This window comes from Gambusia affinis, linkage group LG02, assembly GCF_019740435.1.
Source record: "Gambusia affinis linkage group LG02, SWU_Gaff_1.0, whole genome shotgun sequence".
NCBI classification, from domain to species: domain Eukaryota; kingdom Metazoa; phylum Chordata; class Actinopteri; order Cyprinodontiformes; family Poeciliidae; genus Gambusia; species Gambusia affinis.
Window position 1 is genome coordinate 5,187,602 of NC_057869.1, and position 17,504 is coordinate 5,205,105.

General features: G+C 35.3%; 2 protein-coding genes across 5 annotated transcripts in view; one reads left to right on the top strand and one right to left on the bottom strand.

The window, feature by feature from the left end:
• Positions 1–1,678: 1,678 nt before the first annotated feature.
• Positions 1,679–2,290, top strand: cdkn1ca (cyclin-dependent kinase inhibitor 1Ca). The gene is made up of 2 exons (XM_044097731.1): positions 1,679–2,096; positions 2,190–2,290. The coding sequence occupies exons 1-2, from the start codon at positions 1,679–1,681 to the stop codon at positions 2,288–2,290; spliced, it is 519 nt and encodes a 172-aa protein (XP_043953666.1).
• A 5,416-nt stretch (positions 2,291–7,706) lies between these two features.
• Positions 7,707–17,504, bottom strand: part of kcnq1.1 (potassium voltage-gated channel, KQT-like subfamily, member 1.1) — a 47,704-nt gene continuing 37,906 nt past the window's right edge. The window contains exons 13-17 of one of the 4 annotated variants that reach the window (XM_044098157.1): positions 13,757–13,832; positions 12,341–12,435; positions 12,084–12,130; positions 11,888–11,949; positions 7,707–11,010 (exon numbers count right to left, since the gene is read on the bottom strand). In XM_044098157.1, coding sequence (XP_043954092.1) covers positions 10,744–11,010; positions 11,888–11,949; positions 12,084–12,130; positions 12,341–12,435; positions 13,757–13,832 — 547 coding nt within the window. In that variant the 3' untranslated portion in view covers positions 7,707–10,743. Of the gene's footprint in view, positions 11,011–11,887; positions 11,950–12,083; positions 12,151–12,205; positions 12,257–12,340; positions 12,436–13,756; positions 13,833–17,504 lie in introns of those variants that run through there. The other 3 variants (XM_044098149.1, XM_044098153.1, XM_044098165.1) reach the window with 3 other exon arrangements.

The following is a 17,504-nucleotide window of genomic DNA, read 5'->3' on the forward strand; positions in this document are numbered from 1 at the left end:
TGAAATACTCAGAGCAACCGACTGGCATCCACAACCATCCCAAAAGACACTTAAATTCACTTTCTTCTGTGCTCTGACGCCCAGTTTGAACTTCCTCAAGTCAACATCCTTACATGGGTTGAGCTGCTGTCATGTGATTGGCTAAAATGTACTTTTTTTTTTAAAAACAAAACATTGAATAGATGAATCAAACATAGTAAACACATGAATGGGTAAGAAATAAATGCACCAAGAAGTGCAAATAAGGGAGTTACACACCTTAGAACAGCAGACATTTTAGGAGACAATGTGTTCTTGTAAAAGCTTAGAGTGATTCAAGCTCTAGAGCTGTCATCTGCCAGTGAAGAGATCAGTAGTTAAATCCTGGGTTCTTCAGTCCTCATGTCACTGTCCTGCCACTAAAGCTTTTGTTCCCTCTGATGTGAATATGGACAGGTTCTTTGTGAATGGTAAGTGATGCTTGTTGTGGTATATAAGCATTTAACCTTTTGGAATTTTCTTGTCAGCCCTCTGTTGAAATTTATCTACTTCTTAGTTTTCTTCTGTAGTTCTAGATATTTCCCTTTATGTCTGCAGTGCTTTGCTTTAAACTGTGTTGTGCCAAGGGTTTTAAGTGTGTTACATGTAATACGCAATGAGACACTCGAACAGAGAAGAGGGTGGTTTTCCTCGTTTGCTTTGCTTTGCTTGTTCCTCCTTTCTGGATTCAGAAACATCTTAATAGTGTAAGATGATTTTTTTCCCCTTTTCAATTAATGCAGTTACAAACAAGATCAGTTATTTACTAAAGTTGATCTATAGCTAAGGAATCGTGCTGTGCCTTTTTGAGGAGCTCTTTGGTTTTTTTTTATTTAGAAGACGGGTTCATTTCTGTTAATTGAAGTTGACTAAAAGTCTGGACAGCTACACTATTCCCTCTCACTGTTCTGCTCTTTCTCTACACACAACCTCCTATTTTAAGGTAACATGTATTTACCCTTGTAGTGTTACAATAGTAGCAATCTTACAAACCTTACATGAGATAGATGGAGCTTAAGTATTTGTTCTTTTTATTTAACGACTATTTCTGGTGATTTATACCACGTTAAATCAACCAATTATCCATCCAATAGCTACAATACTAAAATATTTGCAATGAATGCATTTTTTGCATTGAATGTTTGTTTGTTTTATTGAGGAGCCAGTCTGACAACATTCAAAGTTTGCATCTTAAAAGGGTCTTTAACAATACATCTGTTAATTAGCATTTTTCATTGTTTATTTAGTAACATGGAAGATCTAGATAGTATCAGAAGTGACTCTCAATGACCTGATTCAAAGTGTACCCAGTCTATGCAACAGTGCATTCAGCAGGAAAAACATCACTATTGTTATGATAATTCTAAATTGACCTCTGCTTGTGAAGGCAGACTTTGATAGAACTGGAGGAGTTTGGGGTCTCAATAGTTTTCATCAGACAATGATCCAATTTCACCCCCTCTGATGCTTCCCCCTGGTATAGACAGCTGCAGCCAATCAGAAGTCTCTATTCATTGTATACAAACAAAACATTGTGAGCCCTGCAGCCTTTAAATTGTCCTGCATGGCTCTATGGACTATGTAGACCACAGGGACTCATCAGCAGCATCTCCTGTCAGACACATTTCTCCATCCAAACTTCTTCAAAATTACTTGCACAATGAATATCAGATGCAGAGAGTCTGTTTGCAGGAACCTCTTCGGACCAGTGGACCACGACCAGCTGCGTCAGGACTTACAACTGAAACTGAAGGAGATGATGTCGCAGGACAGCCAGCGTTGGAACTTCAACTTCCAATCTGAGACGCCGCAGCTTGGCAGATTTCAGTGGGAGGAAATACTTGCAGGTCGTGCCGCCTCTTTCTATCAGGAGTCCCCACAGCCAGTGGTTGAAGTTAATTCTCCAAGAACTGAGGACGGTGGTAGTGAGAACAATAATGATGAACACCTTGGCACAAACCAAGAAAACTATTTAAGTGTGTCCAACACACTGAAGCATCCTGCTGAAAGAATGCCTACAAGAACAAAGCGGTCACTCTCCAAACCTGTAGCAAAGTCCAATGATGCAAGAATTACAGGTACAAGAAAATATTCATAATGGTGAATATTTCATATTATAGCTTCATAATAGGAGCTAATATCAATAAAATGCTCTTTCTTCTGTTTGGCAGATTACTTTGCAAAGAGAAGACGGTCAACAGAAGCTAAAAGCATCGTCAGTCTTTTTCACACCAATTTCAACAAGGAAACTCAGTGCGGGACAATAAGATGAACATACTTTGGGAAACGTTTGCATGACTATTTTTGATCGCCAGAACTAAGAATTAAGAGGGAAACCATTATTTTATTTTATTTTTTAGTCATGTTAATCTGTATTTATTTTATTTATGAGTGTGCTAATTTAAATAAAGTTGCATTTGTTTTGTTTTTGTCAGTATTCTCATTGAATTTTGTGGATCAGATTAGCTACTATTGTGAAATTGATAAATTAAAGGCTTGTAAATTTGTACAGTCATTGCAGATCTAATAAACGGTGTAATTGAAGAAAGCACAGATGCTTCAGATTTTGTGATTGCATTTCCATCTAGTTTGGCATACTGAAACATTCCCTGTAGTCTTCAGAGAAAACAATGTTCTACTTCACTAATTTGCAAATAAATTCTCCATCAACTCATAAATAACTATATGAGTCGATGCAGAGTGTATGTTGCATCTTGAAATGATAAACAGTTAATTTTTTTTCAATTGTCCTTTAAAGCCATAAAATCTTTGTGAGCTGTTTTTTTTTTATCTTAACTTGATAATTAATAGTCCAGCAACCTGTACCTATAGGATAATGTTTAGCTTGCTGAATTCAAGCATCAGTTTTCCACCTTGTTCAGTTTTTCAGTTTAATAATTTCTCAGACTGTCTGCAGGCTTATAAGGCAATATTTCTGTGTTAGCCACAGATGAATGGGTTCATAAGTGTCTCTCTGAAGTGATGGAAAATGGAAAGGAAGCTGAATGTTTAGAAACCAAAGGAAGAAATTTACTATACAGTAATTGCATTTTCTGGGTCTTATTATGCAAAATGTCATAATCACAGTTATAAAGAATGTGCTGCCAGGCTTAAAATTATATCCATTAACATTAACTGTGAGTTCCAAATTAGTCCATTAGAGAGGCTAAATCCCACATAAGTGTATTTGTGTATTTGCTCCTGTTATGTTTGGGTTTTAGTTGTGAAAGAAGTCTGAAGAGGCCATCTGGCCAGAGAGCAGCACAATGGCCACAAAGGAGAGTGTGCCATCTAATTCACCTGCAAATTAGTTCTCACGTCCTTCCACCCCTCTCGGGACCTTCTTTTTCTCTTTTCTTTTTAGTTTTTGTCTCTTTTCAAGCTCAAAGAAATGACATGTGCCCAAAGCAGACCCAGCTCAGCCTGATATTTTCTACTTTTGTGAGAAGACTGTGGTCATATTAACATAGAAACTCAGAGTAAGAATCACATTTTAATCCACACAATGAAAAATCCAATGTGTTTTTATGAATAAGGACAGAAGAAACTTTCTTCTTGCCATTTCAAAAATCTGTCAAAATTCCCTTGGGTAACGCATTTCTCCACAAAGTACCATAATTAATTGCTTAAAGATGTATACAACAAGCCTCGTGCATCATCAGTGAAAGAAATTAGATGTAAGAACAATGGCAATTGTTTTAATTAACAGAAATTAAATCTTCATATACCCCCAAAACATGAAAACTTGGTCATTTTGCCCCATTAGTATTTTATGGTTCAGTGGCTTTGGATACTTTAAACAGAGTTTTGTACCAGCAGTGCATCAATTGGCACCTATCTTTATGTTTTCCCCTTTGACAGCCAGCAATTACCGTAAATGCAATGTCATGTACACATCACGCACAGATACTCTGCTACAAGGACATGTGGTTGTGCAGCTCAGGTAAATACTCTCTACTAGAAGGAGGTCACTCATAGTTATTTTGGTGTCATATTCACTTATATGCCATAGGAGTCAACTGAACCAAAGAGAGGGTAAGAACTACTTTCAGTGGAAAAAGATAAACTATATAATCTTCAGAAAATGACCTACAACTGAATCATAAGTGCCATTTTTTAAATTATGTTTTCCTAAAATTTCTCAGGAGAAATAAAACTGTACCTAATGGTACAAAATAGGCTTATTTATACAAAGTGGGAGTAAGTTAAAATTCTAATTTTAACACATGGGTATGAAATGGGGGGAGCACCCAGCAAAGAGGCAAACCAATTTGTAACCTTATCAGATATTTTAATATTATTAATAAAATATTATTTATTTATTTATTTATTTATTAGAAACATGTACATTTTTGGTCTTGTTAATTTGTTTGTCTATGCCTGTCATATCTAATTAAACCCTCAGTCAAAGCAGAAATGAGTTGTTCACTATGAGTCAGGCTGCAGTACAGGTTTGTTCCTGTTAAAAAGGAGTCTGTTTTCACATCATCGTCACATGTACGCTTACTATGAAGGATTGTGACAAAATTAACAACCCAATGAAATCAACCAGCCACTGTTGCCACATGCTTGTTCAGGAAATGAACTGTTGCAAAGCCAACGACTTGACATAATTGAGTGTATTTCCTGAAACGAAATATTTTCTCTTACCAATTGTCATGTCAGATTCAACTTCATTACACCATATTAAAAATATGATTGAACCAATGAGTACTTATTTAAATCAAATGTTTTTCCTTAAACCTGAACTTATGACTCACCACAATACATGCAGGCAAATAAAAAAATGGCTGGATATATTGCATCTTAGACTGAATTTAAATTCAAAACAAACAAAACAACTAGACACTGTCAAATAACCTCAATTTATAAATAAATAAATAAATAAATAAATAAATAAATAAATAAATAAATAAATAAATAAATGGGGCTGAAAGGGAAGCAGCTGCCGTTGTCATTGGCTTTAACTTTGAATTGTTTTATGTCGTAGAAAAAAAACAAAGTAGATTTTCTGTCCATTCTAAAACAAGGTAGGTTTTAGTGTAAATATTCTTAGCATGTTATTTGTCTGGTAATCTCCATCCAAACTGGTCCTGTGCATTTGTTTGTCTATTTATTACCTAAACAGCATCAATTAAAGGGGTAAAACAGAATGTTTAACCAAGCTGGAATCAATGTAATAAAATTCTCCTCTCACCAGTTCTGAGTCAGTACAAAGGCCAAAATCCCATAGCACACTTCAGGAGGGTGCTGCCTATTGTTGTGGTCACCAGAGGCAGATGGTCACTTAGGCTCTTTCACCACATGGTCAGCTGTGTGAAGGAATGCCTCGGCACCCCATGGATGGCCAGCGGGAGAAAGGTCACCATCTGCTGTCTAAAGGTTACTTATGTAAAAAAACAGACTATTAACCATTTGTATAAGAATCCACCCCCTTGTTGTAGCTTCGAAAGAAATATTGCTGCAAATGCAAGCTTGCATAGTTACTGAATAGCAGCTTGATTTATTCTTCAAATTGTTTTTCTTTTGAATAAGATAAAATGAAAAGTAACAAAAAAGATAAAAAGCCAAAGAAACATTATATGACTATTTTCAATCCTCCATAATACACTTTTTAGCTGGCAGCGGCCATTGTACTAGGCTTACTCAACTAAAACCTATAACGGTTGCAATTGGAGGAGAGCCACAAATTACACCAATGCTTTCACCTCGAGATGAGCTGTCAGAGCTAAAATCTAAAAGTGGCAAGGTTGCCTAAAAAAGCTAAAGGTAGTAAATCTGTAGATTTTTTATTTCAAATTGTTCTTCCCCACAGAGTTTGATAGAGTACACAGACTGGGACAACCACCTTATGGCGGACTATGCACGGAGGACTATCAAGAAAAAATACTGAGGCAGGCATGAGACAACACCTCTCTGACACTTAACATCAGGACCTTCATGTAGACCTACTGAAAATTTCCAGTGGAGATGAAATGGCACCAACCAACTGAGGAGGTGAAGAAAAACTTCTATGAGCCCACAATGTGCACTGGATTTCTTTATGCTGCGAGTCTACTGACATTAACAAGATGTTCAACACCCCAGTAGTTTCTGCCCAACTACTGGGCCAACAAAGAGGGGTGATTGTTGTGCACTAGTACATTTGGTATGCATCAGCTGATATTGCCTCACCTTACGACCTAATGCAACCAGTACATCTGCCTAATATTAAACCTTTGGACTACAGCTCCATGGCTAACAGTAAAGGTCACACTTCCTGTGCCCTGTATGCGGACTGCACATTTACATTGACCACACACAGAATGTGAGATTGCGTGATCAACAGTTTGTGTTGTTAACCAAGTAATGGGGAAAACTCTGTCCAGACAGACTTTCCTGTCGGATTGTGGAATCCATTTTTCTAGTTTACAAGGAACAACTGATGCCCCAAGGTAGGAGGGCTCACTTCATCAGGGGCATAATAATTTCCTGGGCTCTACTTGGGGGGTGCTGATGTTTGATATCTGCACTGTAGCCAGCTGGTCTTCACTGTACACATTTGTACAGTTTTAATGTTTGAATGTTAACTCACTCTGTATTTTCTGCTGCGTCTGAAGTGCTGCATTAGCTTGCTATGCTGGGCCCAGGTTTGATGGCTGCTCTGCAGGGCATTTATAAATGTCTGATACTTGAGTTGCACTGAGTGATTCAGCTAAATCGGAAAGTAATGCTATGCACACAACTACTGTTGCCTAAAGGAGAGGAACAAGATACAACAAATGGCTGCCCTGCTCCTCAGTGTGGTTTGGTAAAGAATGGCTATCAAGTCAGCCACTCTGATGACAGACTGGTATATAGTGCAGGGGGGCCTGTCACTTATCATCACACCATTTGGCAAGGAGGTGTGATTAGAGGTGTCTTCAGTCATGACACGAAGGGGCATGACATCCCATCCTCACATGTTGTACCTTGTTCCTCTCCTACAATAAACAGAAGTTATGTGCAAAACATTACATTTTCACATGCCTTAGATCTCTTGCTGATGTTGTACTGTTCATTCAAGAGACTCATACTATAAGAGCATCTGAACAGAAGTTTCACAGGACAGATAAAATACATCAATCCAGATTTTCCAGCAAGACTTACTGTGTTGCAATTGTTTGGAAAAGCATTCCTTTTAAACACATTTCATTTCAACAATATGTGAACCAAACGGTCAATCCATCATTGCATCTGGGGGCTATCTCTATTCCACTCATGCAACAAAGTTGAATATCTACAGGCCCAAAACTGATGGTCCAGCTTTTTTCAGAAAAACCTTTGAAAGTCATTTGACCTTTCAAAGCTGGGGACCATAAAGTACTTTGGCTCAACCCTGACAGCTCAGCAAGCAAAGTATGGAGCCACTCTAATGGTTCTAAATAATCTTATCACCTTTACTAATTTTGTTGACATTCTGCAACATTTTCCAATATACAGAAAATACCCTTTTTAAGCACAAATCATTTTCTTGCATTGATTTGTTTTCATTGAACGCCAAGCTTACCAAAAAACAAATACCGTGATGTTTTGATCTGAGATCACGTCCTAATTTCCATGACTCTCAGACAGTACTCCACATGGGATTTCTGTGCAGCTCTTAGCAGAATGAAACCTTTCTAAATATGTCTGCTAAAAAAATACAGAATGTCTTGAAATTAGTGACACTTGTGGGAACCGCTCAAAGTGATTATAAGAGGCCAAATTATTGCATACGAGTCAGCTTTGGAAAAATCGAATAGGATTAGTTTAGGCAACTCTCAAACATTGCAAAAATATTCTCAAACTTAAATATAACATGATTTTATCACAACAGGTCTGTGACCAAGTCTGGCACTTTAGGAGGCAGAATTTTGAACAAACCTCATACACTTTTAGCTTTGCAGCTTATGGCGTAACAAGCCAGCAGAGCTATGTACAAAAGAGCTTTACAGATCTAATCACATAGGTGATGTGGATTACTGGCTAAAAAATGTAAACATACTGAGGCTGGATGAAGCCTCTCGTGAAGTCCTTTACGCGGAAATATGTCTGGCAGAAATACTGAACTCTTTCAGGTCAATGCAAAGTAGAAAAACCCAGAACAAGAACGAATTGGCATTGAATTTTAATACAAATTTGCAAATCAAATAACTAATTCTGAAACCAGAGAGAGATGAAACAGAGCCTTCATTATACCGTCCAATTTCCATGTTCGACATAGATTTTAAGATAATCACTAAAAATCCAGCCAAATAGCTAAATATGTATATATTTATATATTTAGCTATATGATCACAGCATTTCTTTATATGCAGAAAATGTTGCCCTGTTTGGATTAGACCCTGAACAGTCAAAACCACATTTGCTTGTTAATTCCTTTGGGAAGGTCTCTAGTTATACCACTAACTGGAAGAAACCTGTATCAATATCTAACGAACTGAACTCACTGTTTCTGCCACCAATGTCAGAAATATGATGTACTGGCAATGTGGCTTTAAGAATGTGGAGTGGTTCATTCTCACTATTAAAAAAAGCCTATCCCACAAGACTCCTCTTTCTGTTCTCCTTCTCTCATCAAAATCTCAATTATTTTAAATATGTAAAACTGAGACTCTACGTCCAACAGACTACAAAATCGCATGAATTACCATCTGAGAATAATGTATGGTTAAAATCTCTCCTGGGTCCCCCTGAAGCAAAACATTTGATCTCAGTGCTGGTTTGTTTCTTAAGTACTTAAGATAAAAAAATAAAACAAGCCTGGGAAGGTGAGCTTGATATTGAGATTGAGGATGAAACATGGGATGAAATATTAACGAACATCAAGTCTTGTTCAATTAATGCTGTCTTCGGTGGACTCGGTACATGAATTAAATTACTCTATAATTAGATTAAGAAAGAAATGTACTAATCATGTTCTCTACATAATAGATGTAAGGCGGGTGAAGGTCCTCATGCGCATCTTTTTTGGTTTTGCCCAGAATTACATAGATTTTGTTGGTTCATCTTCCAGTGGTTTTCATCTGTCTTTATCAGTCTACTCTGTCGCTACTAAGCACTTTGAAAAACTTGCAATATACGCAAAGCTATAACTCTATTGTTAAGGATTGTTAAGAGGTTTATTCTAAAACTCTGGAAGTTCCATTTAGCCTCCAAGACCTGGCTGGATGAACTTATTAGCATTCTGCATGTGGAAAGACTGAGATACAAGTTATCCTTTACCGTTCTGGAGTTTCCCTGGGCTACAAAATCCAGTATTAGATTATATGAGTGCCCAATGATGCTCCCTTTATTCAACCACCTTACTGCATCTTACAGATAAGATGATCAGCTGGACATTTGAGCAGGTGTCACCGAAAATAAATTTACTCCTGCTTTACATCAATTCATTATTTTCTGTTTTGCTATTAGTTATTTTTTTCTGTTAATGTTCAGCTACACATTGTATTAATGTCCTTCAATATAAATGAACTTAAAAAGTTTTATAAAGAAAGTGTTTAAAAAAAATTATGTGGCCCTTCTGCTTCAGTATGTTTTCAATTATTAAGATAAGGACATTTGAGAAAAAAGAAAAAACAAAAACAAACAAACAAAAAAAACACTGGCAACTCCAGTGAATGTCCTTCCAAAAGCTGATACATAAAAAGGAAACATTGTCTGAGCTTGGGAACTGCAAAATTATTCAGAGAAAAAAGGAAATAAAAACAGGTTTGGGAATACCCAGAATGTTAGCTCTTGTCATGGCCAAACTTTGGGAGAGAGTAGGTAATGCTACAAAACTTTCCCTCAGTAATACACAGCTACAGACTCTTTTTAAGGAGCCAGGCTGCTATAAAGCTTCTGTTTATCATAAAATACCTACATGGAGATGTATTAGCCTTCTGGATAGTTTTTTCATTACTGTGACAGTTTTTATTGTAGTAATATAACAAACCTCAGCATCACATTTAGCAGCAAATAAGACAAGAGGTAATATCAACATTTAAAAAGTTCACCTGTTAAGTTGGATTGATAGTATTTTATGATTTGTTATATTGTTATCAGAGTTCCACCAAGGAGCAAATGCATGGCTGTATCTTGATCCTCACTGTCCCCTGATCTAAGCGACAACTTAAGTCCACCTTAAGTGTGCAATGCATGCAAGATGCCCTCAAATTTCTCACAAAATGTAGATTTCTAAATATAACTGAACAATTCTTTGCTGACTGCAAAACTGTTTGCAGTTTTTTTTTTCTGGCACAGAAATAAATAGTAAATAATGACTATGCAAACATTTTAAAACCTTTATGTCATTTACATTTATGGTATTTGAAAACTCCAAGAATAAAATAAAAATTATACAGATAATATTCAGTATTAAATATTGAAGCTTTCTTTTTTTCTCTAGAAATTTAGAAACAAAAGAAACAGCTAGAATTTAGATGTCGTTTTAAATCTTAAAACTTTTAAATAGATCAAAGTTAGAGCTTATATAGAAGTTGCCCAAAAGACATGATTTGAAAGGCATTGGTTTCTTACACTCCCTTCATACATTTTCATATTTACACATGCCACGTGTCCTGGTAAGAGTTTTACCAAAATAACATCAAGTCAGCATTTCAGCAAACAGCTGTAGCTACATATGCTCATCAAAGACAGGAGAATATGTCCAGTGGGTCTTTAACCATCATAAACAGATGAGCAAACATTGTGAAGCGCATTCAGGATGTCTGGTTTCAAGTTTCAGCAGCTCTCATCCTGACTGGCAGTGGAGCTGAGTGGAAGGTTGGGGCACAGCACAGTGTTGGTGTTGTTGGAGGAGAAGGATGAAGGGGAAGAAGACAGCTGGTCATTAGTTGGCAGGCTGTCCTGGCTGTGGAGGACATTACAGGTTCGCCTGAGCCGAGGTTTCAGCCGGCCTCTGACTTCACCACCACCGACTTCCCTCTGGTCCAGCAGGAAGGAGAGGGACTCTGCGATGTGTTTCAGCGTTTGATCCATGTGTGTTATCTGTGAGATTTTCAAAAAATATTGATAAAATAAAACATTTTGAACTAGATGGGCTGTTTTTGTTTCAATCACAAGATTACATTCAAGCATCATGGGAATAAATGCCACATAATTTTATTGCCAAAATGATATGCCAGTATGCAGCATCAACAGTTTTATGGTTAAATTAATTTATCTAAATGTGTCTAATTTATCAAAAGGTTAACTCAGAAGTCAGATGATAAAGAAAGAACACTCTTTTTGATATATATTCAATGACAATATTCAAGTATCAATAAAGCTTAAAATTATGGATTGCACAATATATTCTGTAATTTTTTTTGCCTACAATTAGAAAAAATGTTAAATACAGCACATATTAAAACAGAGTATTTACTCTGGTAATAAACAAGAAACTTCATAACTTAAGGAATTCTAGAAAAATCTTTATGATTTATGAATTATTTGTCATGTATTGCTTTATTAAGTATGTGTCTGTTAACTCTTGTAAGAGAAATTGTGGGTAGTGAATTCAATTCGTATTTGTAAAATATCTGCAATATTCAAGTTTGTTACTTGAATTAATAATAAAAAAAGAGTAAACACACATTTCATATTTTATTATAACAAATGATGGGAGGAAACAAAAGCAACTGCTGGCATATCCAAAACCACTTTCAATTGCGTTTAACATTTAATAAGTTAACTGTGCTGTCAAAATTCTCTCAAGAGGACATTCATAAGTTGTTCTTTCATAAAAGCCCACAACCTATGAATACTAAATGAGTATTGTCTGATTTAAATAAGACTTTTATCTAAAAACAATAAATAAAAATGTGCAAACCACTTGAAGTAGAAGGAGGGTTGTAAATTTATACTAACATTACACAGTTCTTACCTTGTCCTCCATCCTGTTGAGCCTTGATCCAATTGAGTTGTTTCCTTTATCTCTGGTGCGGTCTTCAGAGGTTGACATTAGGCAATGAAATGTAAAAAATTAAAGAAAGATATAAAAGAGATCATTAAGAGAAATGTTTTTTTTTTTCCACAGTTAATATAATCCATTCTCAGGTAGAACAACAGTGATTTATTACCTGAACCCGTCTGGAACAAAGTCATTTTCCCCAAAGACTGATCTAGTCTGAGAGAAACAATAGAGAGCTAACATCAGAAGAATATTTATAGATTCCCTCTGTGTTCCCTCTGTCACCCTCACACTCTTCCGTGTTCCAAGATATTTTCGGGAAGGATTGTTTTTCTTGATATACTTGCAAAAAGATATACACCATAAACACATTTCATTACTCAAGGGAACTAATTAATTTAAGCTCATTTTACTTAAAGAGGATACCTTCTCTGAAGCTCCTTGATCCGCACCATGAGGTTGAGGTGACCCTGAGAGTACTGTTCAATCACATCTCGCACATCATACGGCTTACGGGCTTGCTAAAAAAACAACAACAAAAAAAAACATTGATTAAATGGCATTTAAACCCTGTACTTTACAGGTTGATTAGTTGGTTTCAGTTTTTGTTTTTTGTTTTTTCAAAAAGCACTGTAAAAGTTTTAGTCTTTTTGCTGCAGAGACGGGTGTGCATTTACTGCGTTAGGGACATTTACAGCCCACACGCTAAAGATTAATTCTGTACACATCTTTTTTTTTTTTTTTTTTTATCAGTTTTGCTTTAATTGGCCAGTATGGACAAAACCCTGTAAGAGCTGATTTGCAGTTTGCTGCTGATGAGTTCTTGTGATCAGGAAAATGCTGGTCATTGCTGTTTGATGTGTGGGCCCTGTAAACTGCTCACATAACTACAACGGTAACAGGGTTTTAAGTACTAAGATACAATAATGTGTTTGTTGCCTTGTAGCTATAGAACAAGGCATTGCAAAATTAGGCCGAATATATGGAAGCGGCTTAGTTTAACTCAACTCTGCTTCTGAGAAATGAGGCTTTACAATAAACCAGATAAATCACTATTTTTGAGTTCTTATACTTCAAACTGATACAATTTACAGTTATCTCAACATACACTTTAAGCTCTTTTTTAATGCCAATCAAGTATGAGTATGAAGAATTCAAAAAGTAGTTTACTTTGTAGACACTGCATTTAAATTCTTCTGATGAGCACTTTAATATTCTTTGTAAATTGAAGTTAGAAAAACAGATTCTTAATTAGTCAGCAACTGATGTTTTTCCAGCATTAGTTGACCTGAACTCAGTTCATGGCAATGATCCTAACGCCTTTATTCGATCATTTCATCACAAACGCTGCTCTGAATTAGACCTACTGGCTCTGGTTAATCAGTCATGTTTATCAAAACAGAACGGTTCTTGAATAAATGATACTATTTCTAGTTTTAAGAAGAACGTGTGTTAAAACTAAATTACAGAGTACATTTTAAAATTTTCACTTATTATATGAACTTATAACACCTCTTTCAATAAGATTATATAAACTTTGGAAGTGCTTACAGTACTTTTCTTCCTAATCATTGTCATCCTTCACAGTTGTAAAGTTTTAAGACATCAGCAATATTCTAAAAAACATGAAACCCTCTTCATATTCTCCAGACCTCTGTTTTAAATCTGGTTGGCTCCTGCATAGGGGATATTGTCACCCAGTGCTTGTTTTGTCTCACCTACACTACTTTTAGATCCCTTTTCACATGCGTCAACAAAAAGCCCTTGAAAACATTCTGCTGGTTCAAATCTCCACTGAAGAAACAGAAAGAAACAGTATAGTGATAAAAAAAATGCTCTTACCTGAAAATTTCTCTTAGCCACAAAATAACGCATTTTCTGTATGACACGAATGGCTTTTCGGTGCGATTCCGTCAATCTGTGACAACATGTTTCAAAAAAAGTTTAGCTTCTTAGTTCTGATATCTCAACACATCTTGTGAGTGGATGCATCACACAAAAAGTTCCTGAACAAAACCTTAAATTAAAGCAGGATCCTTTGTGCTATTCCTTTGATTTTTCTTCAGGGAAACAGGCATTACAAAAAAACTAAGAAAAGATGAACGTTATGCCAAAACTCATCATGTTAGAGAAAAGCATCAAGCATGCTCTTTTTCCCTGTACAATCTACATCAAAGCTTCTCCCTCATTACCTTGCTTCCTTTTGGTGTTACCAAGGTGATGAACAGTGAGAACAAAGGCAGGTGAAAAATAGTAAAAGGCCCAGAGTGATTGTGAGGCAGTTAGCCTGCATTATTAGGTTGTGGGAATTATTGAAAAGCTGTTACTTATCAGTGTTCATTACTCTGTAAAAGCAGTGAGTTAGGATGTGTGGCGGGAGAGCTGCGTATGTTTTGTTGAGTTGCATTTGATGTCGAACAAGGTCTTTAAGAGCTTCATTATGGACTTTTAAAAGGCTGGATTTTTCCATCTGACTATCATAACATTTGGTCAAATTAACATAGTGAAATCTCAATAATTTAATCTTTGAGCTATTATAGAAGCCATTTCCATCATAAAAAGGAATATGGGTTAGTGATATAATGAACGCCCAGGCAGTGAATCCAATGTTCTATTAATTTAATAGGCAGATATTGAAATGCTTTCAAAATAATAGTAAAGGCATTTCTTTCTAATGAATGTTGTGATATGAATTTATTAAGCCACGATTAAGAACATTGTCATCTTTAAAGACATAGTTCAACATTATGTTCAATAGATCTCAACAAACTTGCAGAAATTATGTTACTGAAGGTGTAAAACACCTTATTCTTGTGATAAATGTTAAAATGAAATAAGAACTAACTCTTTGTATTTATTTCATGTCTGACAACAAGTTATGAGTTGGTTCTGTCTTTAAATATCCCCCCGCAGTTTAATCAACTTCAGTCATTAGAGTTCGCCTTACATGCTGAGGTCTAATGGGATACTCAATTTTAAAAGCGTATATTTAATGATGAATGATAAAATGAAATAACCATATTTTCAAAAATTTTTAGTAAATTACATAGCTTCATTTTTTTTTTTAGGTAAAATTATACAAAAGGCATACGTTTAAGGGCAATTAGGGTTATACGGTGATGTGGAAAATTACAATAAGGTCACACCTGCTAGTTGTATTGCTCTATGTTTATTATAAGTTTCTGAATATTCCCATCACGTTTTCACTATTTGGGTTACATGTAGAAGGTTGAACGTTGTTTTCCCCAGCTGCATGAGAACCAGTTTGTTTCCCATGCTTTGGATCTCTTATCCTATTTGTATAAAACACATGTGTTGTCTCTGCCTGGCAGAGCTTTTGCATCCAGACTTGCTTCATTACTGATTGTCTATGAGCTCTCTATGTTGTGCACAATATATGAATAAATCTGACTGAGTGATTTTACCTGAACAGTGCTTGGAAATTGATTTTTTTCCACGACAACGATCATAACAAGTGCCTAGCCTTAACTAAAATAAAAAATATATATATATTTAATATTATATACAATGCTTCTTGAGAACACATGGAATACTAGGTATACTCCAAAGTAGAATAAACATCAAATACCTCTGCATCTTATATTATTTAGATTATTAATATAGCATGCAACTCTGACAACCAGTGTCGCACCACAAACAAGCTGTAGTGCATGGAAATAGTTCATATATGCAGAAAACTGATGTGTCAAGACATAAAAGGCTGTTTTTACCTTTGTCTTATTGTCTCAATTTTTTTATTGCTTTAAATTTAAAGATCAACTGAGAATCTGGGAAACTGCTAATTTCTCTCAGAGAAAGACAAAGTGTTCCCTCAGGTGGTCCAGATTATTAACAGATTTTATCACAAATGTTATCAGTTTAGCTTTCAGTTTCAAGCTTCTAAGATAATTCAAAGGTAAGTGAAGGATCTGCAAATAGTGTGAGATTAAGCAAAAATTATTCTGTGACTGCTGGGACACATAACACAGACATATCAGTTCTGCATGAGTGGCACATATGTGGCATATAAATTATTTGAGAAAGCTGTGGTGCTCATGCAGCAACATTTTTTGACTTGTCTAAAAAAAAAAATCACAGCAACTTGGCTTATCTGGTGATAAAGCAACGTCTGTTACAGTGTCAAATGCCTACTAGAGATGCTGGAGCCTTAGATTCCTATGACATTGTGTCTTCTTCAGCATTGAAGCAAAAAAAGGCAGCTATATAATAGTTTGACCAGGATGTTACAGTACATAACTAGGGGCAACAGTTATGTATACATCTTCCTTTTGCTTACTTAGATTCAAAGAAAATGGGGATTTATCTATAGGCTATGCTTCACACAACACAGGCTTTTGATCATGATGCTGTAGTTTATGAGATCAAAAACTCAATCTCTTTCATCTTTTTCAAGTAACAATGAAAGAGGGTTAACTAAATTACTGCAGATGGAACATTAAGACTGAATGAAAAAGCAAAGCTTTATAACTACAACAAGAAAGTTGAAACATCGAATGAGTTATAAATTGCTACTTGGCCGAATTAAACATGAATTTACTTGTCAAAACTCAGTCACAATTAACTCCCAAGACCACAATGAAATAAAGTATCATAAGTTAGTTGTGGAACTACTACTGCTGTATGAGGTAAATTTTAATGTTCTCTACATTGTTCATATATATATATACATATATGAACAATGTATATATACATTGTTCATATATATATATATATATATATATATATATATATATATGAACAATGTATATATACATTGTTTATATATATATATATATATATATATATATATATATATATATATATATATATATATATATATATATATATATATATATATATATATATATATATAATAGCCTTGTAAGAAGATGATATAATGCTTTGTTTTGAACATTGCAAAATACAGACAATAAAAATATTAACGTAAAATACTACTACTACTAATAATAATAATAATAATAATAGTAATTTAGATTGCTATGACACTGGAATCCCATATGAATCTAACAAGAAATTAGATTCTGAGTTATAATTTATTACATTATACTTCTTGCACTTTTCTTGACTTCAAGTAATTTTATTTTGAGTCTATGTCGGTGTATTTTTGTTTTACTTCTAGAAAAAGACATGTTAAAATTCTCAGTAGCCCATGAGCCTTTAATTTCAAAATAATGATATACAGTATTATTAACTGTATAAATAGTAACTGTGATTCCTTTTTAGGTCAATGCATTGCAAGAATCCTTGAAATTTCTGTAACAGATGTAGCAAAGCTTTTCTTCTTCCTATGCACTGAGTTTACACAATATGGACATTTTGGAAAGGTATGTTGGAACTAAAAAGAGCCCGATAAAGAGTTCTTTTTCACCGTGTTCTCTCACCACAATTACTAGAAATAGTAGTTTGCCTCATAATGATTCAATTTAGCATGGGATTTGATGTGGTGTTGCTCTGTGAGAACAGCTGGTTACGTATTTTGGAGCCAGCAGAGCACAGTTATTGTGCCAAACAACACGTCTGCGTGCAGTTCTCACTCTGCATCATTACACCACCATTTAGGACGCGAATC

Bases quoted from the DNA above. Each gene is read 5' to 3' on its own strand.
- cdkn1ca (XM_044097731.1), top strand. From the start codon at position 1,679: ATGAATATCAGATGCAGAGAGTCTGTTTGCAGGAACCTCTTCGGACCA. The intron at 2,097-2,189 runs GTACAAGAAAAT...TCTGTTTGGCAG, and splicing joins CAATGATGCAAGAATTACAG to ATTACTTTGCAAAGAGAAGA.